At 49.2% G+C, this 23698-nt stretch overlaps 1 protein-coding gene across 1 annotated transcript in view; it reads left to right on the plus strand.

The window, feature by feature from the left end:
* ARSG (arylsulfatase G) overlaps nt 1-23698 on the plus strand; it is a 103385-nt gene that overhangs the window by 38353 nt on the left and 41334 nt on the right. The window contains exons 3-8 of the mRNA XM_012662271.1: nt 1932-2119; nt 5019-5066; nt 7801-7912; nt 11134-11271; nt 19155-19351; nt 20288-20368. Coding sequence (XP_012517725.1) covers nt 1932-2119; nt 5019-5066; nt 7801-7912; nt 11134-11271; nt 19155-19351; nt 20288-20368 — 764 coding nt within the window. The remainder of the gene's footprint in view (nt 1-1931; nt 2120-5018; nt 5067-7800; nt 7913-11133; nt 11272-19154; nt 19352-20287; nt 20369-23698) is intronic.

Genomic DNA, 23698 nt, shown 5'->3' on the forward strand with positions numbered 1-23698 from the left:
AGAGACAGGGTCTTGCTCTGCTGCCCAGACTGGAGTGTAGTGGCGCCATCATAGCTCACGGCAATCCCAAACTCCTGGGCTAAAGCCTCAGCCTCTGCAGTAGCTGGGAGCCAGGTGTAAGCCAGCACACCTGGTTCCTAACTTCTTTTATTTTTGTATCTTTACCTCTTACACCGAAAATCTTGGTTCCCTATTAGCAACATTAATATAATTACTTATTTGTCTTACTCGACCATATTACATATAATAGTTTCAAAATCCCAATACCAATATTGCTGCCAGTAATACAGCTACTGAGTGAAGTTTAAGCTTTCTTTGCAGCTCTTTTTGCCCTTAGATTTATATATCCCACTAAGGATGTACAGCCAGAATACTGTGTGCTAATGTTACTCGAAATGATTCTTTCCTGTGTGTGGTCATATTAACAGTTTGTTATAGAGTTGGATTCATTTGTTTCAGTGTTGCATTTTATTATAGGGTCTGCTTATTTTTTTCCTTTGTGATATAATTTTACTTTTTGACTATATCAAACATTAACATTGTGCAAAAGTCAAACTGTATAACAACATATTGCAGAGAAGCTTGTTTCCCTGCCCCCGCCACAGGCCAATTCTCCCACCCCTTGTGGGAAACCATTTTTTATTAGCTTCTGGTATATCCTTCCAGTGTTTCCTTTTGCAGGAATTAAAATATCTTGCTGTTCCTCCACTGGGAATGCCTGTCCTTGTGATTTTCAAAGTGTTCATGATAGCCCCATCTTTTAGATTCCAACCTCAGTCCTACTTCCACTATGGAGACTTCTCTGATCCTTAGACCTTCACCACTTCTTTCTCCCTGTCTTGATACTAGAACGTTTCTTGTCTTCATTTCCTATGGCTCTGTTACTTATTAGGGGTCTTAATGACATGCTGTTGTGTATTATCGCTACTTGAATTTGCTCATGTCTTGTTTCTCAATGAGGCTGCACATTCCTCGGGGGTAGGACCATGCCTAGATTTCTTTTATATTTAGGGCTGAGAATACAGTAATATGTAAGAAATTCAGTCAATTCTTGTTATTGGCCATAGCTATGTTCTATAAGGTCACTGTAAACACTGAATTAGTGAATACTGAACCTTTGTTCCTAACGGAAATATAGGGTTAGTTTCCTGCGAGGCTGTGGTCACAGAATTTTCATCCACTGATCAACACATAACTGTGTTTGATGTGCACCTCTGTTTAAAGACCACCTTCTTTAATCTATATTTTTGATTCATTAACATTGAACTAACAGCCAACGGCAGCATAATTCATTCCTGAAGGGAACTTATCTAACATATGTATTTTCTCCGTAAGGCACATCACAGCCTGCTCGTGCTTAGGAACATGACACAGCACTTCAGCGCTACTCTTGGGGGCCATGAAACAGTGAAATCACCAGCAAGAAGCACAAAAATGTGAAAACTTTGGGAGTAAATAGACTGGGAGGACACTTGTTTACTGCGTGAGAGCTGAAACAAGAAGGCAGAAGGTCACGTTGTTTGACCTCAGCTGGGAATGTGCGCATCGGGGTGACTCACATTTTTCCAGGTCTGCCTGTGTCTGTGAATGACCTTGAGGAGCCTCGAGGATTGATTTTGGGATTAAAAAGTAGTGAGTAGGCAAATTTGAAATATAGAATCTGCAAATAAAGAGGGTTGTCTGAACATGTTGGATTAAATCAATTAGAATGAGCTGTGTGACCTTGGCCTAGTTGCATTACCTCTCTGGGTTTCATTTTCTTTCCCGGCTTTTTCCCAGCACCAGAATCCCAGGAAATGAGTGGGCACCGCCTTTTCTCTTGCTTTGGCATCCTGTGGTTGGCGAGGCCCTGACCACTTCCCCCACCCCCGCTTTTTAAATTTCCTGCCCTTGTGAACACACTCAAACTGACCCCTCCCCTTTCCACACAGGTTTGTGGATTTCCACGCAGCTGCCTCCACCTGCTCACCCTCCCGAGCCTCCTTGCTCACCGGTAGGCTCGGCCTTCGCAATGGAGTCACACACAACTTTGCAGTCGCCTCTGTGGGGGGCCTTCCGCTCAACGAGACCACCCTGGCAGAGGTGCTGCGGCAGGCGGGTTACGTCACTGGGATGATAGGTAAAGGTGGGCCCCGTCTGCACGCTGCCGCCTCTTCTGCTCTTGTCTCTTCCTTCTTCATTTCTTGCTGGCCAAGGCAGAGATGCTCTCAGCTATAAGCCATTGGAAAGACCTAACAGTAGATTAAAACATATACGGAGCCATTTTCCTCCCACTAAAACAAGCTTCAAGGTAAGCGGTTGCCTTCATTAGCCCGACCGCTCAAAGATGCCACCAAGAGCCAGGTGCTCTAGTTCTTTCTGCTCTGCCATTGTTAGCACATTGGTGTTTGTTCGTCCTCACGCTTGTGGCCTCGTGGCTGCCATATAGCGACTTCGGTGCCCTTTACCGTAACTTGGCTCAAGCAAGGAAGAAGAGATTAGAGGTGGTGCCAGCCTTGTTTGTCCACTTTTATCAGGAGAGCAAAGCTTTTCTCAGACAATCCCCCAGTCCCAGCAGAATTGTACTCAAATCTTATTGGCTGGAGCTGGGTCACGTGGCTGCCTCTCACTGCACCTCCCCCCACTCCCCTCCCCCCGCCCCCGCCGGCTGAGAAATTGGGGACAAGATTATAATTGATTGACTTGGACTTGGGCACGGTGATCCCCCATCCTGAACAAAAAGCACAGTTCCATTAGCAGGCAGGTGGGGACATGGGTACTGGGTAGGACACCAGCAGCGTCTGCCACATTGTCCAATGACTTCTTGTCCCTTTAAATTGTGTTTTTTTAGGCACCTCTCGCTCAGCATTTACTGTGTCCCAGGCACTGGGCTAAGTGTTTGTTTGCATTGCGATTATTATTTCCCCCTGTATTGGTGAGAGAACTGAGTTTCAGGTGGGGGGGCAGTTGTTCAACGCCGCCCAGCCTGGGCAGGGTGGAGGCAGGACCTAGCCAGGTGCGCCTGGCCGGCCGCACCCCGGGCTTTGCTTCACTGCCTGCCTCCCCTCCAGGGGCCAAGACGACTGGTAGTCCCAACAGCATCTCAGCTGCCTGTGCTTGTTAGTCTAACTCTCAAAGAGCTGGGTCCCGGGGGTCCCCGCCTCTCTCCACCGTGCAGGAAACGGCAAGGGAGGGTCCCTGTGGGCCTGTGATGGTGCTGACGCAAACCGGTCCACCTGCAGGAGGTTGCTCCACCCAGACCCAGGGCTGGCACCCCTGGCGTTGGCCCCACCTGCCCCCCTCGGTTATCCAATAGCCTGACATCCTTCCACCTAAGCTCAGACTGGAGTGTGGCATTCATTGTCCCGGAAGGGCAAGCCCCAGGCGGTCGGACAGACCAATTAAGGCCCGTCCCAAATCCTTTCTCTCCATACGCAGAGGTATAATTACGTTAGCAACATGAACACCAAGACTCCATTGGTGAAGCTCCCCCTGTGGGCTCACTACCCTCCTAGACGAGTGACATGGGGTGACGTGCATCCATTTAAACCTCGCAGCCAGGAGAGGTTTGGTCGCAGGGCTGCCGCCTCTCAAACCTTGTGCTGCGGGAGGGGGCTGGCTGCTTCTGGAGCTGGGTTCGATCTCACCTACACCAACCCCTCACCCCCCCGCCCCCGTGCCTTTAAACTCCGGGTGAGCATCTGATTGCGGGTTGACTATTTGTTTTGCTGCCATCCCCTCATCTCGCTACTCACGGCACCTTTTGCGAGTCCTGGGCAGGATACTTAAGCACATCCACTTGTTGAAATTATGGACTAAAGCGCACTTGCAGGAGAAATTAAAAACCCACCAAAGGAATATCGAATCCATTTATAAAACTCACACTTTGCTTCTAATCTTGGTCTGTGTGTGTGTTTTTACCCGGTTGTGTACATACCTCTGGCTCTACTTGTTTTCTCCTTCATGGTATTTTGTATTTCCATGTAATATAATTTTACCTATTTATATAATTTTTATAATTAAAAAAATAAATGTTATAATTTTAATATTGTTTTATTAATGTATTTCCACATAATGCTTAATCCATTTCCCTCAATTTTTTATTAATTTTCCCCCCCAAACCTATAGAGCAGTTGCAAGAGGGAAACAATGGACTCCCATACATCCTCATCCAGAGTCACTGATTGTAGAATTTTGCTACATGCGTTTGTCTTTAATCAGCTTGGTAGTATTTTATTAAGGCCACAGGAGATGATTTGCTTAGACATACTCCTGCGGGTGCCCGTTGATTTCTGTCCTTTGTGCAGTTTAATGCTGCCACTGTTTTGATCTTTGTTCCGAATTCTTTTCTTTGCCCCCTCGCCTTGGGGGTGATCTCCCTGGGGTCCGCTCCTCAGAGTGGAATGAGCAGATCAGAGAGTTCTGACATTGTCAGAGCTCTTGCCACACGTTGCCCAATTATTCCCCCAGACTGAACCCATTTGCGGAGCAGGCAGCAGCGGGGTGTCCGAGTTTCCTCATTTGCTGCCCCGTAGGTATCTCACGGCTTGAACTGTGGCTGCTGATGTTGCCAGAGAGGAAGCTGATGAAACCGGACGGGCAGGGAGCATTTCTGAGACTATGTGGGGCGGTGCACCTGCACCCAGGGCCACCCAACGCCTTTACAGGGCCCTAGCGTGGGCGGACAGAGTGGAGGGTGCAAGTGTGGGGTCGCTGTGGCTGCGGAACCCCCTTTGAGGGCCAGAGGTGCAGCCTGCCGGCTTCCCTGGGCTCCTGGCTCCCAGGGACGGCCTGACGCCCCCTTTCTCTGTGGGTTTCCTCGGTGGGTCTGCAGTGATCCTCGCATTCTGTCTCCCCCGGACTCCCTCTCGGCCCCAGAGAGCGAGGCTTGGCTTCCGCACTGCACTGGCGGCCTGTCTTTGCTTGTCCTGGGCACAGCACGAAGCCGACCGAGAACTGAGTACATGATCAGCTCTCAGAGGGGCTCGGTGCCCCTACGGGGATTCTTCTGAAAATCTCTCTCTCTGGTTTTTCTACAGGCAAATGGCATCTTGGGCACCACGACTCTTATCACCCCAACTTCCGTGGTAAGAATTCTTTTGGGGATTTGTTACCTGGGAAACAGAAATAAAGATCTCTGTGTAGAAGGACTCCATTAACAGTTAAACCATCCTGTCCCTGGGGGACAGCCCTAAGTTAGGACATCTTTGTTCGCAAGGTTACGTGGGTACATTTAGGGTGCCAGGGCTCCCCTGGACTCACAGCCCTCTTGCTGGCACCTTGTCTGGGCCCCCTTCCTCGGTGCCCGTCAGCCCCCGTGGCTGCCCCATGGCAGGCCCATCAGTTTCCTTCTGTCTCCCAGTTCTTTAAAGCCCAGGGAACATTCGCCTCGTCAGGTCCAGGCACAGCTAATCTGGGAAGACGTAAAAACTGCCTGGGGGGTTCACTGAGGCAGGAAACCAGGCTGTGGACCCAAACAGGAGATGCTGCCTCTTGGCCTCTTCCTGCAGCCTTTCGCTTCCTGCGATTTCTCACCCTCCGGCCTTGGGGAAGTAGGCCAAGATCAAGCTGCCAAAGCCAATTCTCTGAAAATCAGTTTGCTGAAAGATGGATTCTCCAAATGTCCAATCCACTGAATTATGGATGGTTTTTCAAAGTTGCAGTTTGTGGCGCTGCTCTTTCCCTGACCTTTCCCACTTCCTATGGGAACCTGTGGACTTTCCCTTAAAAGCAGTTTACCGTGATCTCAGCGCATGGGGCTTCTCCCCGGTCCCTGGCCCTACGTGACGTCCCCTTCCTCTCCTGCCATTTTGTAAGCAAACAGGCAGCCTTTTCCTTAAATGTGGCTCTCTGACTATTTTGCAGACTCCTCCCCTCCCCTGCCCCAATATCTCTCCCTAGCTCCTCAAAAAAGGGCTTCACTGCTCTGTTCTAGACCTGGGGAAGGTTTGCGTCTGAGGTTTTTGCAATTGGAGAATGACTTTCGAGAACTGACCTGGAGCCGGCCTGCAGCACGGCCCCCACCGGCCAGCGGCCCCGTGGGCTGACGTCCTCTTCACCTCTCGCCTCCCCTTCATGCTCCTTCCTTCCCCCTCTCCCTTGTGCCCCAGGTGGGCGTTCGTGGCATCTTCCACGTGTGCTTTTTAAAAATGGTAGATGGGGGAAGTGAAGACCTAGCTTTTCCACGAACTAAAAATAACTCTGGAACTTATTTCCTCCTCAGTCTTCAGTTTTCTCACTTGACAAATGAGGGTTTGGGCCAGACGAGGGTGTTGGCACCTCGAGTGCCTATTCCTAGAGTCCTGTGCTGGGGGATCCCGAGGCTGGGTCCCATGCAGCGAGCAAGAGTGGCGCCATGATGGACTCGTGGTATCTGCCATGGCCATGGGGAGTGGGAAGAGAAAGCACCTCCTATGTTCCAGCTGTCCTTGGACCAGACAGTCCCGAAAAGCCTGGTGGCGTGGACACTTTGAGGTGTCTCGATGCTCACCTCCAAGTTCACTGCTGTTTCCTCCTGCCTCCTGTACCCTCTCCATGGTGCTCGGTGCTGGTTCCCATCAGCCCCGTGGCTGCCCTTTCAGCCACGCCCTGGGTCATGCCAGATGCAGTCACACATTCCTTCTGCGCATCCAGGTCCTCCTGCTGCCTTGGGTTCCTCAGATCGGGGTCCCTGTAAATGAGACCTCTTTCTAAATCTGGGTCTGAGGATGCCTATGATATAGACCCGGGGTTGGTATAGATTTGTGGGTCAAATCCAGTATATATAGCCTGCTTTTGTAAATAAAGTTTTATTAGAAAACAGCCATGCTCATTTGTGTACACATTACCTCTGGGTGCTTTTGCACTGCAACAGCGTTGAGTAGCCTCAACAGAGACCATCTGGCCTGCAAAAGCTAAAATATTTACCCTTTGGCCCTTTACAGAAAAAGTTTGATGCCTCTGGTCGAGATGCATCCTGATACCAAATGCAGTAACGTTTCAGGGCTATGTCATTGTCCTGTGGTGTATCCAAATCTGTTTGTACAAACCAGGCTAGCATGGAGGTAACGAAAAAGTTTTTTTCAGCACAACAAACATTTACTAGTCATGCTACATACACCACACATTGGGTTGACAAAGAACTAATGCCCTAGCTCAAGGAGGACATCACTAATGGGGAAGACCTGTGTCACAGATGATACAGAAAGTTTCTGGTGACAGAAAGTCTACAGGCTATAGGTACCGGGAGTGTGAATGGAATGGGGACTGCAGTGGGTGGGAAATTCTGTAGGAAACGTCGTGCCAAAACTGGGTCGGGAAGTACTAATGTAGTTTCACCTGTGAGAGACACAGAGCAGGGAATCCCACAAAGCCACTGGGACCCCAAGATCCTCAGATCCTTCTTGTTAGCTAACCTATCCATCTCTCATGGTTTAATCTGTATATCCTATTTTCCCTTCAGATGGAAAGTCTCTTGAGGGCAGAATTTGTTCTTTTATCCCTTAACATGTCATGCACATTATAGGATTTCACCAAATACTTACTCAATGTGTCCATAATTCCACTGAAGATGTTAGGTGTTCAGTAATTCTCCCTGCTTCCTCCCAATCTGGGTTCGTTCTAATCACAAGATGTTTTGCAAATCTAGTTTTACAGCCAGAACCAGGCAAAGTGATTTTCTATGCATACTACAAAAGGATATTAATCAAATCCTCTTTTAATTACATATTACATAGCACTGCAATATTAAATCATAGGAAATTAAATGTTTGCCATGGGAGTAAGGAGGCAGGCACAGGAGCGTAGCCAGGTGGGGGTGCTAACCAGTTGCCTGTATTCCAGGTTTCGATTACTACTTTGGAATCCCATATAGCCACGATATGGGCTGCACTGATACCCCGGGCTACAACCACCCTCCTTGTCCAGCGTGTCCACAGGGCGACGGACCACCAAGGTAATGCTGGGTAATGCGTTTGCTGTGGGCTCCAGGGCAAGGTGAAGTCCTAAGGCTGTGGTCTGTCAAGACAGCACATGAGAGAGAGCGTACGTTCAGTCCAAATTGAAACCCGTTATTTGCAGGGAGTGCAAGAAAACTTTCAGCAAAGGTGAGGTCTGCAAAATTTTCTATTGGAATTTTCCAGGATTATTTAGCTCAGCTGGGGGGCGCCTTGTGCTGCCAAGGTTTTACACGGGGCGGGCGGAGGCCTCCCTCCTCCTCTGCCTGCTGGCTTTGCTCCTGGTCCACTCACCTGGCCCAGACACTGGACATAAGGAGGGACAGAGAGAGAGAGAGACAGAGAGAGAGAGAGAGAGAAAGAGAGAGAGAGGGAAAGTGAGCAGGGATCCTTTTGAACTTCTTCCTCACCTCCGGACAAGAAAGCCAGCATTCTGACGTTGGAATGCCGTGCAGGCACTAAACAGGATGTTTTTAAAACATACTCAATGAAGTGGGAAAATGCTCATGATGTAACAGTAAGTGAAAAAAGCAGGAAGCAAGTCATCAACAGTATAATATTAACTACCTCTGTATCCATGTTTTTGTAGCCCTCTCAAGAGAGACTCAGAAGAGAGATGCTAAAATGTTATCAAGGGCTCACTCTGGCTGTGGGACGAACGGTTTTCACTTTTTCTTTCTCGTTGTATTTCCTAAATATTCTGCCATGGGCATGCAATGCATTTATGATGAGAAAAAGAAGATAAGCCTTACTCAGGTTATTAAGTGGCACAAACCACAAACACTCCGCTTGTTCAGACAGTGCACTGTGGTTATTTCTAAGGCTACAGGTGTCTGAGCCACTTGGGAATGGCGAGTCTCGGCTGGCCCCTTAATAACACAATAGTTCATATGATAGTGGCTATTTATTGAGAGATTATTACATTCTAGGCACTCACTATACCTATCTGTAATCCACGTGGCCACTGTGTGATGCAGTTATGTGCCTGATTTTACAGGCAAGGAAGTTTATCTTGCCCTGGTCACACCAGAATTGGTAAGAGGTAGGAATGGAGATTCCAGTCTGGTCTCTCTGAGTCCAGAACCCATGTCCTCCATATCTTTGCTACTCGAAGTGTGTGGTCATTAGACCGGCATCGTGGGTATTCCCTGGGCACTTGTTACAAATGCAGAAATTCTTGAGCTGGGCACAGTGGCTCACTCCTGTAATTCCAGCACTTTGGAAGGCCAAGGTGGGAGGATCGCTTGAGCCCAGAAGTTTGAGATCAGTCTGGGCAACATAGCAAGACTCTGTCTCTTTGAAAAATAATAAAAAAAAAATTAGCCAGGTGTGGTGGTGCGGTCTGTTGTTTCAGCTACTCAGGAGGCTGAGGCAGGAGGATCGCTTGAGCCCAGGAGTTTGAGGCTGCAGTGAGCTATGACTGCACCACTGCACTCCAGCCTGCATAACAGAATGAGACCCCATCTCTAAAAAAAAAAGAAAAAGAAAAACAAATGCAGAAATCCAGACTCTGCTTCCAGGTCTGTATTTTAACAAGATGCCCAGGTGACTTGTATGCTCATCACAGCATGAGAAGTGAGGCTTTAGGGCATCTCCTTGTCCTCCTCACCAGCTGTGGCCTGGCCATCACACCTGGCCATATCCAGGTATGACATGTCAGCCAGTCTCTCTTTAACCTGTGTTAAAATTAAATAGAAAATAGAGGGTTGGCTTTTTTTTTTTTTTCGAGACAGAGTCTCACTCTGTTGCCCTGGCTAGAGTGAGTGCCGTGGGGCTCAAGCAATCCTACTGCCTCAGCCTCCCAAGTAGCTGGAACTACAGACATGTGCCACCATGCCCAGCTAATTTTTTCTATATATTTTTAGTTGTCCGATTAATTTCTTTCTATTTTTAGTAGAGACAGGGTCTCGATCTTGTTCAGGCTGGTCTCGAACTCCTGAGCTCAAACGATCCGCCCGCCTCGGCCTCCCAGAGTGCTAGGATTACAGGCGTGAGCCACCGCGCCCGGCCTGAGGGTTGGCTTTAAGTGGGGGCGGAGGGGGAGGAGAGAATGGAAATGATGGTGGAGTTGCAACTAGGGAATCAACTAGGGATCAAAAGCTAAAAAACTCAGCACAATATGGGATTACCATTACGGTGCCCAGCATGGTGATGACTCTTTTCCTCTTTTTAAAAAACTGTGGTCCTTGGCAATTGTCTCCCCAACCTGACCTTATCTCCTACATTCTGTTAATATAATGGAGAGCGTGTGTGTGTGTATGTGTGATGGGGAGTTTTGATTTCTGCACAGGTTCTTCCCTGCAAGAGGAGGACAGTTTATCTGCTTGAGGGGCCTCCCATCACCTCCTATCTCTGTTGCTCTCAGCTTCCCGCCTGGTTCTCTGCGGCAACCAGGGCCGAGAGAGCTTGAGTTTTTACTGAATTCCTAGTGCACCGAGCAGTGCGCAACGCACTAACCATTTATCTCCTTGAGACCCCTGCTACCCCTGTGTGGGTGTCTGTAGCAACCCTGTGCTACAGAGATGGAAACTCAAGCTCTGGGAGCTTAGGAAGCTTGCCTGAGATCATGACCAGAGTAACCACTCAGCCACACTGTTGGGGCAGCCATGGGTCAGATTCATTTTGATCTGTAAGATCAAAGGCTGAGTTTGTTTTTTCCAGAAGATATTATTGGTTTAACTTTCCTTCCCCCCCACAAGTTCCTCTAAATTCTCCAAATGTGGCTGAAAATTAAATTGTTCCAGGCCATCTTATATATTCTGTCCTAGTGTCAGACTTGGTGTCACACGAAGTCCTGATCGATGACTCAGTGAAATGCAAAGTGTTGCACACCATACACGGGGGCCAACATTTAGGTTGGACAGTGGAGAAAGCTGGCAGTGATCGTCTACGGGACTCTGCTTGAAATAATTTAGCCTGTTTAGGCCTCAGTTTCTCTCCCCGCAAAATGGGAATAATAATGTCCCCAGCTCACAAGAATCTTTGTGAGCTTTACGGAGTGGCCAGCTTGTCCAAGAAGCATAAACATCTATTCAAAGGGAATGGAAGAAAGTATCATATATGTTGGTTTTACACTTTGGGGAAATGGCTGCTGGCAAAATCATTTGGGGCCCGGCTGATAAGTGTTTTATATTTACGTGCGTCGTTGCATTGAAACGTTTTGTTCTACTCCGTGACTTCTCAGGTTGTGGAAATGAATAACCTTACTGTCTACACTCAGGAACCCTGAGAGAGACTGCTACACCGACGTGGCCCTTCCTCTCTATGAAAACCTCAACATCGTGGAGCAGCCGGTGAACCTGAACGACCTTGCACAGAAGTATGCTGAGAAAGCAGCCCGGTTTATCCAGCAAGCCAGGTAAGGAGCCCCCTCCTGCCCCGGGGCCGCCCCTGCTCCCACCCACCCGTGCACACGCACCAGGTCCCTTGGCCTCAGCACTCGCAAGGCCATGGCAGAGTTCTGTTGCTCGACAAGATGGACACGTGTATGTCTCCTGTAAAGAAAACTGGAAAACAGCTGTCTTTGGTAGCTCCCATCTGGGGTTAGAAGTTCCTCAAGTGTATCCGTCAAAATTCCTCGGGGCTTACCCATCTGCTGCTTTGATCATGTTCCACTGTCATTATCACTGTATCCTCTCCTACTAGGGCATAAGCTCCTCAAGGGTAGTTCCTGCCCACTGTGTTCTGGGCGCCCAAGGCCTTTTGTTGAATTCATTAGTTGACATTCATTAGGGTGTAACCACGTCCTGTTGCTGCTCTAACAACCAACCACCAATTTCGAGGCTAAAACAACAGTAACTTATTCTCCTGCAGTCCTGGAGGCCAGATGTCTGAAATGAGTCTTAGGGGGCTAAAATCAAGGTGTTGGAAGGGCTGTTTCCTTTTGGAGTCTCTAAGGGAGAAGCGCCTTCCAGTGGCTGCTGGAAGGTTTAGAGGTTTAGAGACACATCATTCTAATCTCCACTTCTATTTTTCCCTTGCCGTTTCCTCTTTTGTAGTTAAATCTCCCTCTGTTTCTCTCTTATAAGAACACTTGTGATTGCATTTAGGGCCCACCAGGAGAATCCAAGGTAAATCCAAGATAATCTCCCTGTCTCAACATCCTTAACATAATTCCTTCTGCAAAGTCCCTTTTGTCATATAAAGTAACATGCAGGGATTCCAGGAATTAGATCCTTTGTGGGCCATTATTCAGTCTACCACGCAGAGGTTACAAATCCCAACATCTACAGGGCCCAGACGGGTAACCTGAAAGAGGGAAGCAGGCTGAGCGTAAGGCATTAGGGAGTGGCGGGGCCTGCGGTGAATTTGTAAGCACATACTGCAACTAAAGGGGGCAGCCGCTACCCAGCCCTGGCTGCTTGTTGCTTCTTTGTGGACATGTGAGCCTGGAATGTCAGATCTGACCATTTTACAAGAGAGACAGGATACCTGGCTTTTATGTGAAATCTCCTGATCTTTAAATGTTATAAACTGTAATACTAGTACAATAACAAAAAAGCAAAACGAGAACCAAACCACAGTGTATCTCAAACAAATCATGTCTGCGTGAGGGCTGCTGGTTTGCAAACTCTGTCAGGTGTCAGAGCAAAGAGTGGACATTGCGAAACAGTGGACGACTCCCAAATCGTGCATGCTCGTCTGGGGGCACGTGCATAGACCGTGGGGTGCAAGCGCACGTACATACATGCACGCACAGTCACCGCCCAGGACTTGCCCTGACCTTCCCCGAGTGCCATGGTGCTGCTCTCAATGACCCCACAGGGTCATTGTCTTTCTCCCGAGATTGTAAACACCTCAAGTTCAGTGGAATAGTTTCCAATAGGTCCCTTGGTATTTTTCGTAGCCTTAGCCTAAGTGGACAGGAAGAAATGTCCTGCACGGCCACTGGCAAATGTCCACTTGCACAGAATTAAAAATGGACTTTCCCTACGGATGATCACACAGCCCCTGGAATGTGCAAGAGTCCCCCGTCCTTGCTTACCCTCGTCATATTTTCATGAGATGTCAGCAGGTTGGGTAGAGGCAGCAATGGAGGAGATCCAGGCATTATGTTTTCTGGATAATAAAACCTAGGTAAGACCTTAATCTCAAAAGCAGCCCTGGAGGGCTTCAGAGACTGCGTCTTAGGATTTGTTAGGACTTTCTGAGGAACACTGTTGTTTTATTTCAGATTGTTGATATAAAAAGGGCAAAATCTTTTCTCCCATCTGGAGAGTGGAGCATCTTCCGGAGCTTTGAGATGGTTTCAGGCTCCTGTGCCCCGTGGCAGGTGGATGCTTCATGGCTGGTGGGGACAGTCCCACCTACTTTCGTGGTGGCTCAAACCACACAGTGTTCTGAGAGGGAGGGAAGGTGACCGGCTGGGGACTGGGTCTGTTCAGTGCCTGCTCTAAAGTGGGCGTGGGGCCTGGACTTCCACCAGTCAATTAATCAGTTAAAAGATGAATCAATTAATGGTCTCCTTATCATACAAAAAGGGCAAAGACTTTGCTAATTTATTAATTAGTTATTAAGTGCGAAGTCACATGAGTCCCGTTGGTGTTTAACTGCACAGAGGGTAATCGCAGGCATGCTGATCTCTTTAGCATTGACGTGCCAAGTCATGCATGATTTTCCGAGCATCAGCAAAGGCCCCGAGACCTGTGCTCCCTCCTGCATGACTTCTGCCCCCTCCTCAAGGCCCATCCCCCGGTTGGGCCTGTTTGTCAAAACTACCAGGTGTCTCTAGAGTGGTTTCCTGCTCTTCCCTGGCAAAGAGCCCACCCCAGGACTTCTCTGCATGTTTTTACTTGGATCTTTTCTTGAGTTTAGACTCCTCCAGTCGCACCCCCCCCCCTTTTTTTTTTTTGGAGACAGAGTCTCACTCTGTTGCCCAGGCTGGAGTGCAGTGGCGTCATCACAGCAACCTGGAACTCCTGGGCTCAAGAGATCCTCCTGCCTCAGCGTCCTGAGTAGCTGGGACTACAGGCGTGCACCACAACACTGGCTAATTTTAAAAATTTTTTGTAGAGGCAAGGTCTTGCTGTGTTGCTCAGGCTGTTTTCAAACTCCTGGCCTCAAGCCATCCTCCCACCTCAGTCTCCCAAAGTGCTGGGATTACAGGTGGGAGCCACCACACCCTGCCTGAGTTTAGACCCTTAATCGAGCATCAATGCTGAAAGCTAATCCTTGATTTGGGTTTTTAAACCAGCAAATAGAACTCTGAGTAGGCAAAAAAGGAGTCAGTAGATGGCGTGGCTTCTTGGGTCCCAGAGCTGGCCAGGCCTCTGCTCCTTATGGGGTGTGGGACTGTGCATCGCACCTGGGAGGGAGTTCAGGGTCTGGTGAGCACACGTGGACTGGGTAGGAGCGAACAGTGGCTCAGGATATTTGAAATGAGAGCCACGTGGGAAACCAAATATTCCAGGGTGTTGTGGACTGCGCATTTGTGTCCTGCCAAAACTAATGTTGAAACTCTAACTCCTCATGGGCTGGTATTAGGAGGCGGGGCCTTTGGGAGGTAATTGGGTGTAGATGAGGTCATGGGGGAGGGCTGAGCCCCCATGGTGGCATTAGTGTCCCAGTAAAGACAGAAACTTCTTTTACTCTCAGCCATGCGAGGACGCAGTGAGAAACTGCTGTCTACAAGCCAGAACCAAGCCCTTCCCAGAGCATGGACGTCCCAGCCTCCAAACTGGGAGAAATAAATGTCTGTTGTTTAAGCCACCCAAGCCATGGCGTATTTGTTAAAGCAGCCTGAGCAGACTAAGACACAGGGCATTCATCGCTCAGAACTCGGTCCTAGAGGCACAGAGATGAGAAACAAGCCCATGATCTGCAGAACTCTCTCTCGTCCTTGACTCGCTGCCCCTCATTGTCGTCCCCTGCTTGTCTAAGTGCTCCCACTGCGTGCTGTCCCTCCTCATCCTTCTTCTCACCCAGTCCCCACGTGACAGCCACCTGCCACCTGCATCAGGGATCCAGGCTCAGCTCGAAGACCACAATCCCTCCAACCGCTACTCTCCCCTGTTTGAGTGCTGGGATGGAATCGAATGAGTGAATGAGAGAACGAATGACTAGCAGGGCAATCGTATCTCACATCTTCCCGGTGCTGTGCTCTCTGCCTTGAGCGGCCACCACCCACGGCCCACCTGCAGCCACTGGCCCTTCGGGCCCCACTTTCTCAGGGATCCCCGCTCCCCTCTGCCCCCCGGGCCCGCCTGGTTCCCTGCTGCACCTTCCGCCCCACCGTGGGCTTCTCCCCATCGTTCCTGCAGGGTGCGTAGCCCTTATCTGAAACGCTTGGGACCAGGAGCGTTTCAGATTTTGGATTTTTACGGATCTCGGAACATTTACGTTATACTTACCAGTTGAGCATCCCACGTCTGAAAATCCAAAATCCGAAATGCTCTGATGAACACTTCCTTTGAGAGTCATGTCAGTGCTCAAAAAGTTTCAGTTTTGGGAGCATTTGGGATTTTGGATTTTCAGATGTGGGATGCTTCAACCTGTACTAAATTTGTAAATAATCACCTCGTTTATTTTTTAGTTGCATTTTTCTCTCTCCCATTCCCAATTAGACATTAAGCTCCAGGAGAGTAAGAATCATATCTACGGTGCTTATCCCTCTGTCCCCAGTGCGTGGGGCCTTGTTAGAGCGTGATGAGTGTTTATTGAATGAATGAATAAATGACTGAGTTACTTTACCCAGCCCCAGGGATGCGCCAGTGTTGTGCTAGGGATACACACGTGAATCAGACGTGTCCCTGCCTTTGACTCCCAGGCTAGTGGGGAAACAGGAATATAAAGACCTGGCTGTAATGCAGGTTGTTTGTGTCTTATCAATGCTGTAAGAAAAAAGGGAAAAAGGGCTATGACAGCGGGTAAGGGCAGAGAGGAGGGAGCCAGCCATGACCTGGGAGAAAAGGAGGAGTGTTGGTGGCTTTTGAGTTGGATCTTAAGAATTGATTAGGCGGGATACCAGGGAGGGCGCTGGCACGTGGGAAGAGGCTTTGAGGGGAAGGAAGGTGAGGCTGGAAGGGACCCAGATGGGGAAGGCTGGGTGTGGAGTTCGTACTGACCCCCCAGGCTGCACTGAGCCCCAGGAGGTTTCCAAACAGGGAACCGTCGGATCAAGTCTGGGTCCAAGAAGGGTGTCTGTGAGTTTAAGGGCCCGAGGGAGGCGGCAAAATGTGTGGGGTGGGGTCAAGTGGCTATTGCAGCAGTCCGTTGCAGAGAGACCCCTTGTCCATCCTTCCCCAGGGAGCCACCACGGGTGCCCGCTCCGCCCTGGCTGAGGGAAGCCCTGCCTTCCCCCCAAGCCTGCCTCTCTCTGGTCGGCGCCATCTGGGGACCCCTCCCGAGAGGTGGGTGCCCCTCGCCTGCCGTTTTCCATTTCAGAGCAGATTTCCTCCAGACGTGGCTGTCCCTGTGTCACGATCTTCAGTGCGGCTCTCGCCTGTCCCATCCTCTCTCTCCGAGAATGTCCCTTCCGGAATCTTACTTGTTTTCTTTCTTCTCTGGTCACCCCTCCACTTGTTTTGCCACCAAATAATGTGTATTCTCCTTAGAAATCTCCAAAATAGAGACAAACAAACAGAAAAGAAGTCACCCTGAATTCCACACCCCAAAGATAGCCCCTTTTAATAGATCTGAGTATGATTTAATAGATCTGAATAGATTCTGAATATGTTCTTCTGGTACAGACATTCTATGCTGGTACATAAACCTATTTCCCCCCAGTTTTATTAAGGTATAATTGAAATCAACATTTTTAAAACAAAAATGGCATCACATTGTCTTATGATCAGGTTTTTTCCCGCTTGAAAGCACCGGGTCTTCCTTACCTATTTGCATTCAGCACAGGTGCATAACGAAGGGGTGGTTTGCGGGACAGATGCCCCCAGGGACTAGTCTGTGTGGGTTCTGCGCAATGCCTTCTCTGTGAATTCTAGCCTGGCATCGGGATGCAGGGACAGAGGTACATCCTCGGGTACCATTTATCCTCACTACGGCTGGCATGTATTATTCAGAATTATTAATAAAAAAGCTATCATTTATTAAATACTATGGGCAATTAATAACAACAAACTTGTCGGGGAGGTGTGACTGTCACCGTTTTGTAGACGACAGTGGTTAAGTTAATTGCGCAGGGTTATATAGCCATGAAATAAAAAATCCTGGGATTGGGATACAGGTCCTCCGAGCCTGTGTTTTTCATCAGTGTGCTCTGCTGTCTCCCATCAGCATACGCCACTTTGAGCCTCTGCCCAGGGTGCTAATGTGACTTTGATAATGAGGGGAGTTTGGAGGATGATGCTGGGAGGGTGACAAAGGGTGGGCCATGGGACCACCCCTAGCCCGTATGTAGCGATGAGCTGGTAAATGTTTACCAGGTCTCAGAGAAAATAGCCCCAGTCTGTAGCATTTGCCAATTTCTGTGGTGTAAATACTCTCACCGTGGCTGATTTCAAGCTACTGGGGAGACGTCACCAAGCATTTGAAATGTGGCTAGACAAGGAACTTATTTATTAATTTATCTTAGAGATGGGACCTCACTGTGTTGTCCAAGCTGGTCTCAAACTCCTGGGCTCCAGTGATCCTCTCGCCTCAGCCTTCTGCGTACCTGTGACTACAGGTGCGCTCCCCTGAGCTCAACTGAGACACTGAATTTACGAGTGTGTATGTTTGTGTATTTTATTGTAGGTGTGCATATATCATAAAATTTACCGTCTTAACTATTTTAAGTGCACAGTTCGTGGCAATAAGTATATTCACATTGTTTTGCAACCATTACCACCATCCATTTCTAGAACTTTTTCTTCTTCCCTAACTGAAACTCTACTCTGTCCCCATTAAACACTAACTCCCTGATCACTCTGCCCTGCCGCACCCCCGTCCCCAGACACCCACTGTTCCACCTTCTGTCTCTGAGTTTGGCTACTCCAGGTACCTCATGCAAGCGGAATCACACAGCGTCTGTCCTTGGAGACTGGCTTCTTTCACTTAGCATAATGTCCTCAGGGATCATCCATGTGGTAGCATGTGGGACATGGAATTTTAAATTTGATTTAATTTTCATTAATTTAAATCCAAAGAGCCACACATGACTTGTGGCTACCGCACTGGACAACTCAACTCTAGAAATGTTGCCAAGAAGCTGTTGGTTAAAATGGGGAAAGCAGAGGCGCCTGTCTTGGGACTTGTGTCCTGGATCTCATGGCTGTCAAAGGGAGCTAGTGCAAGCACAGGCCCACTCAGTACGCCCTGGGAGCCTGGACGCTGGGGCTCTCCAGGGTGGACTGGATGCAGAGCTGGGGCTGTGGGTGCTGTCACCCAGGCTGAGCTAAGGAGAACCCGAGGCCGATCTGAAAGTGGAAGCTCTGGTGAAATGGTTAGAGCCGCTCTCTCTACATACGTGACTAAGCTTGCCCGCCACACTCTATGTCCTCTGAAAGCCCCCCATGGGTGTGGCCTGGGGCAGGGGCCTGCTGTTGCTGTGTTTCTGCAGCCGCCCTTGCCTGGGAACGGCACTGGGACAGACATGGAGCTCTTTGAGTGGTAACAGAGGCCGCCCAGCTGCTTCCAAGCCTTTCATTCCCACTTTCCAGGGGAATCAGGGTCAGTATGGAGGCAGCAGGGCACCGGGGCCTCTGGCAGACCCTTGATCTAGGTGTTACCTGGTTGGTGGTCATGTGTGTCCTTGCAATTCCCTGTGGTCAACTTGAGCCAACCGGTCATCTCTTAGAAAGGGATGAGACTGGCAGTGGCCATGATGGCCTAGATGCTGCAAAATAGCAGATAAAATTTAAAAATTTGAGTGCCTTGGACTTCAGAGTACACCAGCTAAGAGCAAGGGCTTTGCTTTCAGCCACATCTGGGTTTAAATCCAGATTCTGGCACTTATACTAATCGCATAACCTGGGGCAAGTCCTTTAATCCTGAAGCTTCTGATTCTTCATCTGAAAAAGGAAGCTTGGGGGTTACCATGAGGATGAACGTAGACAACATGAGTCCCGTATAACAAGCTCTCAGTACCTGGTAAGGGACAGTAACCATATTACAATGATTCTTATTTTTAATCGGCTAACCAGATTGTTTCCACGTTTCCTTGGATGGCGGTAGATGAATGTGTCCTTCCTGAGCCCACGGGGCAGAAGGGGATCTGGGAATTTTCCCCAAGGTGGGGGAGGATCACGGAGGTGCAGGATCAGCCAGGAGGGCCTTCTGCAGGGTCACCTCTTGGCTTTCCTGTTTCAGTGCCAGCGGAAGACCCTTCCTGCTCTATGTGGCCCTGGCCCACATGCACGTGCCCTTATCTGTGACCCAGATACCAGCAGCCCCAGGGGGCCGAAGACTGTATGGTGCAGGTCTCCGCGAGATGGACAGCTTGGTGGGCCAGATCAAGGACACAGTTGACCGCACAGCAAAAGAAAACACATTCCTCTGGTTTACAGGTAAAGTAGTAAAAACCCGCCGGCCTCACTGTGGTCTAATGGATAACCCTGCACACACGCCCCCTGAAGAGCAGAGGCTGGCTCAGTAATCCTCTTTAACAGGGGAGGGGGCTCGCTTTGAACTTGGGACCCTGATAATGTTTGTTGGCTTGAATGCTGAGCCTCCGAGACCGAGTGCCTGGGAAGGTTCGCACAGGCAGAGCGGGCACCTTGCGGGCCTCTTGTGTATTGATTAGGGCTGTCTGGGTATTGCTCTTAATTGCTGATGAATGACTTTGACATTGTGAACCTGTGTAGTCCTTGTGGCGTTCTAAGATTTCCCGCTTCCCCATCATCCATGGTCCCAAAGACTCCGGTTGCCACCAGTCACCACGTCACATCTTTTGGCTGCGCTGCCTTAGTGAGCTGAACTGGTGACCCATTTAAAGGGCCCATACATGCACTGCATGTCTCAGGTCCCTGTCTGGAGCCAGGGCAATGGTTAAAAGCACCGCTTTCGAGTCAAGTAAAGACCTGGGTTTGAATCTGTACTCTACTATTGGGGGAGTTACCTTCATCCCTCCAAGCTTCCATTTCCTCGTCTGCAGTTTTGAGCTAATAACGGGATCTACTACATAGCATGTTGGAGGATGATGAGATGGTGTAGGCGAATCACTGGGTGCATAATAGGTGCTCAATAAATAGTTTCGGGGCTGATGCTGATGACCCTGGTGATGGGGTTGCTAAAACTATATAAAAAGGCAAAGGAATAGAGGGCAAGAGGCTCATGGCAGGGATGGATTGGATAGACTGGAGCGGGAAAAGCCACCCCTCACTGACAGCCCAGTAGAGACAGGCCCCTTATCACGGGTAGTTCTTCAAGGGTAGGGTCATATTTGTTTCTACAAGCCCTTTTTCTGTCTAGTGTTGACCTGTTGTGCTGTTTTTGGTTTCTAGGAGACAATGGTCCTTGGGCTCAGAAGTGTGAGCTGGCAGGCAGCGTGGGTCCCTTCATTGGATCCTGGCAAACTCGTCAAGGTAGGGGGCTCCGCTGGGTTGGTGGATCTGCCTCTGGGAGGGCCAACGTACACCTGGACCTCAGGGGCATCACTGTGAAACAGGGACACAGTTGCCCACCAGCCACCAGCATCTGTGGTGGAGAGAAAGTGTCTGCCTAGCCTGGACCACCCTTTTCTCGCCTTTTCTCCTAGGACTCCCCTAAAGCAGCCATCCCTCTCCCACAAGCCAGTCCTTCCAGCAAACATCCTGCCCCCTTGTTCTTCATCCTTCCTTTCTTTTCTTTTCTTTTTTAAAGATTCCTCCATTGTCCCAACCATTAATTCATTTCATCCATCCAAGAAATATTTAGTGCACAGCTATGCAAGGTTTTCATATACATTGTCTCTAAACCTTACATTAGTGACAGATAGGTAGTATTATCTCCACTTACAGGTGAAGAGAGAGAGAGGCTCAGAGAGGTTAAGAAACTCGCCCAAGGTCACACAGTGTGTGAGGATGGAGCCAGGCTTGCCACCAAAGTTAAAGTTAGTGCTCTCCCCACTACCCCGTACTGCCTCTCACAGCTGCCTCCGTCTCTATTTAAACATCCTTTGGCTTCCAGCTTAGTTCCCATCTGCTCTGGGAAAGCTTCCCCACAAGGACCTACTTTCTGAGAGAACAGCCGTGCTGGGGACAATTTGACATATGGAACAAAGGCTTGAAAAATATGTATGCCTTTTGATGCATCAATTCCTCCTGTAAGAATTTGTCTTAAGGAAATAATTAGCTAAGTGCACAATGATGTATACAAAAGAATGCTCATTGCAGTGGTTTTTTTAATAGTCGGATATAACCTAAGTGTCCTGTGGGAGAGGAGAGCTTAACGAAATACGGTACATGGTGGGCGTGGGGGGAATGGTGGACTGGAGGCAGCCTGCCAGCTCACTGCTCCCCAGGAAAGAAGTGAGAGGTGCAGGCAACTGCCTACATACCAAGCGGCACTGTGAATTCACAGAGAAGCAACGCGGGACACTCAGTGTAAAAGAAAAGGTGATGGGGTGATCCATATACGAGATTAGAGAGTGTGAGGAGAACAATAGGAGAATGGAGTGCAGGAGCACCGAGCTCGCCCTGCTGGCGCAGGGCGGACTGAACTGCAAGGCGACACCCACCATCCCCACAGACCTCTACCTGCTCAGACAGGGACATGTCAGGAATTGTGCAGAGCCAATTAGACAACAGGCAATGTGGGGATCAACTAATAGCTTAAGCCATCCTGAACTCTCAGGTGCACCACAACAGGTCTATACCAGGCTGGGGAAGGAGTGGACTGACTTGTGGCTTCCCCGAGCTGTACCCTGGAACTTAAAGCCAGGCGCTTCGCCCCTAGAGCACAGTGGGACCTGGGCACAGGAATTGACTGGAGAGCAGCAGGCCCCGATTTGAGAGGTTCTGGGCGACTGCTTTGGGGGGTCCTGGGTGGGGTGTGGAGAGCTGCAACCTCTGCATATCTGACCTGGCATCCATGGGACCCTTGTGCCTAAGAAACAGCCTGCAGTTTGCTTGGCCCTGAATCTGCCCTCCAGGCCCCAGTCACCTCCTGCCTGCCTGGCCCTGACCCCACCCTCTAGGTTGGGTCAGCCTGCCATCTACATGGCCCCCACTTCTGGCTCAGAGCCCCTGCTCAGAGACTTTGCCTGGGGCTCCACCCCAGTCCCAGCTCGGAGCCTCTTATGCAGGAGCATGGTAGGCTCCAAATGGAGAGGCTTGCGGAGGCCACTTTGGCAGGCTCCAAGAGGAACATGGAGAGGCCCATGGTCCCTGGGCCGCTGAAGCCAACAATAGCTTGCCTGTCTTGGCATTAGCGGGACCCTGGCACCTGAGGAGCAGCCAGCTGCTTGCTCACCCCAACTCCGGCCTCCAGGCTACGATTGCCTCCTACCTACTTGGCCCCACCCCTGCCCTCCAGGTCAGATCACCCACCATCTGCACAGGCCCGCTTTTGGCTCAGAGGCCTTGCTCAGAGGTTCTGCTCGGGGCTCCTTCCTAGTCCCAGCTCTGAGGCTCTCACTCCAGAGCCTGAGGCTCCACCCCTGTGCCCCAGAAATCTTACCAGGCCTGAAACACCATCTCCAAGTCTCCAGTGCTGCACCTGGACCCCAAGACCCCACTCCAGAGCCTTCATCACAAAACCAGGGCTGGAACAGCTGCTCCAAAGTCCAGGGACCGCCCAGCCTCAAGCCTCCAGCATACTGTGACATGCTTTGAGCCAATCACCCACAAACCAGGAACCCATGACAACTTTATCCAGCTGCTGCAGTTACCTCTGTGGGAGACTCTGGGTAAAGCAATCCCCACAACACCAGCCTCAGTAAAGAGAGTCTTGTCCAGCTCCCAACTTGAATATCCTACAACTATCTGGAGAGTTCCCAGCAAGGAACAGGAGTCCCGCAAACCTATTAACCGGAACTCAGAAAAGAGGGTTCAGATAAGAAACCAGCAAAAGAACCCTGGCAACATGAAAGATCAAAAGAGATCAACACCCCCAAGGGATCACAATGGAGCTACAGCAGTGAACTCTAACTACAAGGAAGTTGTTGAAATGACAGAAATGGAATTCAGAATGTGGGTGGTGAATAAGATGAATGGAATCGAAGAGAAAGTTGAAAACCAACAAAAAGAAGCCCAAAAAATATTTCAAGAAATTAATGAAAAAGTCATTAAAGAGCTTGACAAAATTGGGAAGGATATAATAGAGCTTAAAGAAATGAAAGTATCTTTCAGGGATTTTCAAAATGCAGCAGAAATTTTCAACAACAGATTAAATCAAGGAGAAGAAAGAATCTCAGAGCTTGAAGACAAGGCTCTTAAGCTAAACCAGTCATTTAAAGAGGCAGAGAAGAGAACAACAAGGGCAGAGCGATCACTTAGAGAGATATGGGACTATGCAAAGCAAACAAACATATGAATTATAGGTATCCCTGAGGGAAAGAAGAAGAAAATGCTAAAAGCATGGAAAATCTATTTGAGGGAATTATTGTAGAAAACTTCCCCAGTATTGCCAGAGATTCAGACATGCAGATACAAGATGATCATTGAACTCCAGGAAGATTTGTAGCAAACAGAACATCTCCAAGACACATAGTATTCAAGCTGGCAGCAGCAATAAAAAATATCCCAACAAAAAAAAGTCCTAGACCAGATGGTTTCACACCTGAATTTTACCAGACCTACAAAGAAGAACTGGTACCTATCCTGCAGAAGTTATTCCATAACATCAAGAAAGATGGAATCCTCCCTGACACATTTTACAAAGCCAACACCACCTTGATAACAAAGCCAGGAAAGGACTCAAAAAAAAAAAGAAAA

The sequence above is a fragment of the Propithecus coquereli genome, unplaced genomic scaffold, assembly GCF_000956105.1.
Source record: "Propithecus coquereli isolate 6110/MARCELLA unplaced genomic scaffold, Pcoq_1.0 Scaffold76, whole genome shotgun sequence".
NCBI lineage: Eukaryota > Metazoa > Chordata > Mammalia > Primates > Indriidae > Propithecus > Propithecus coquereli.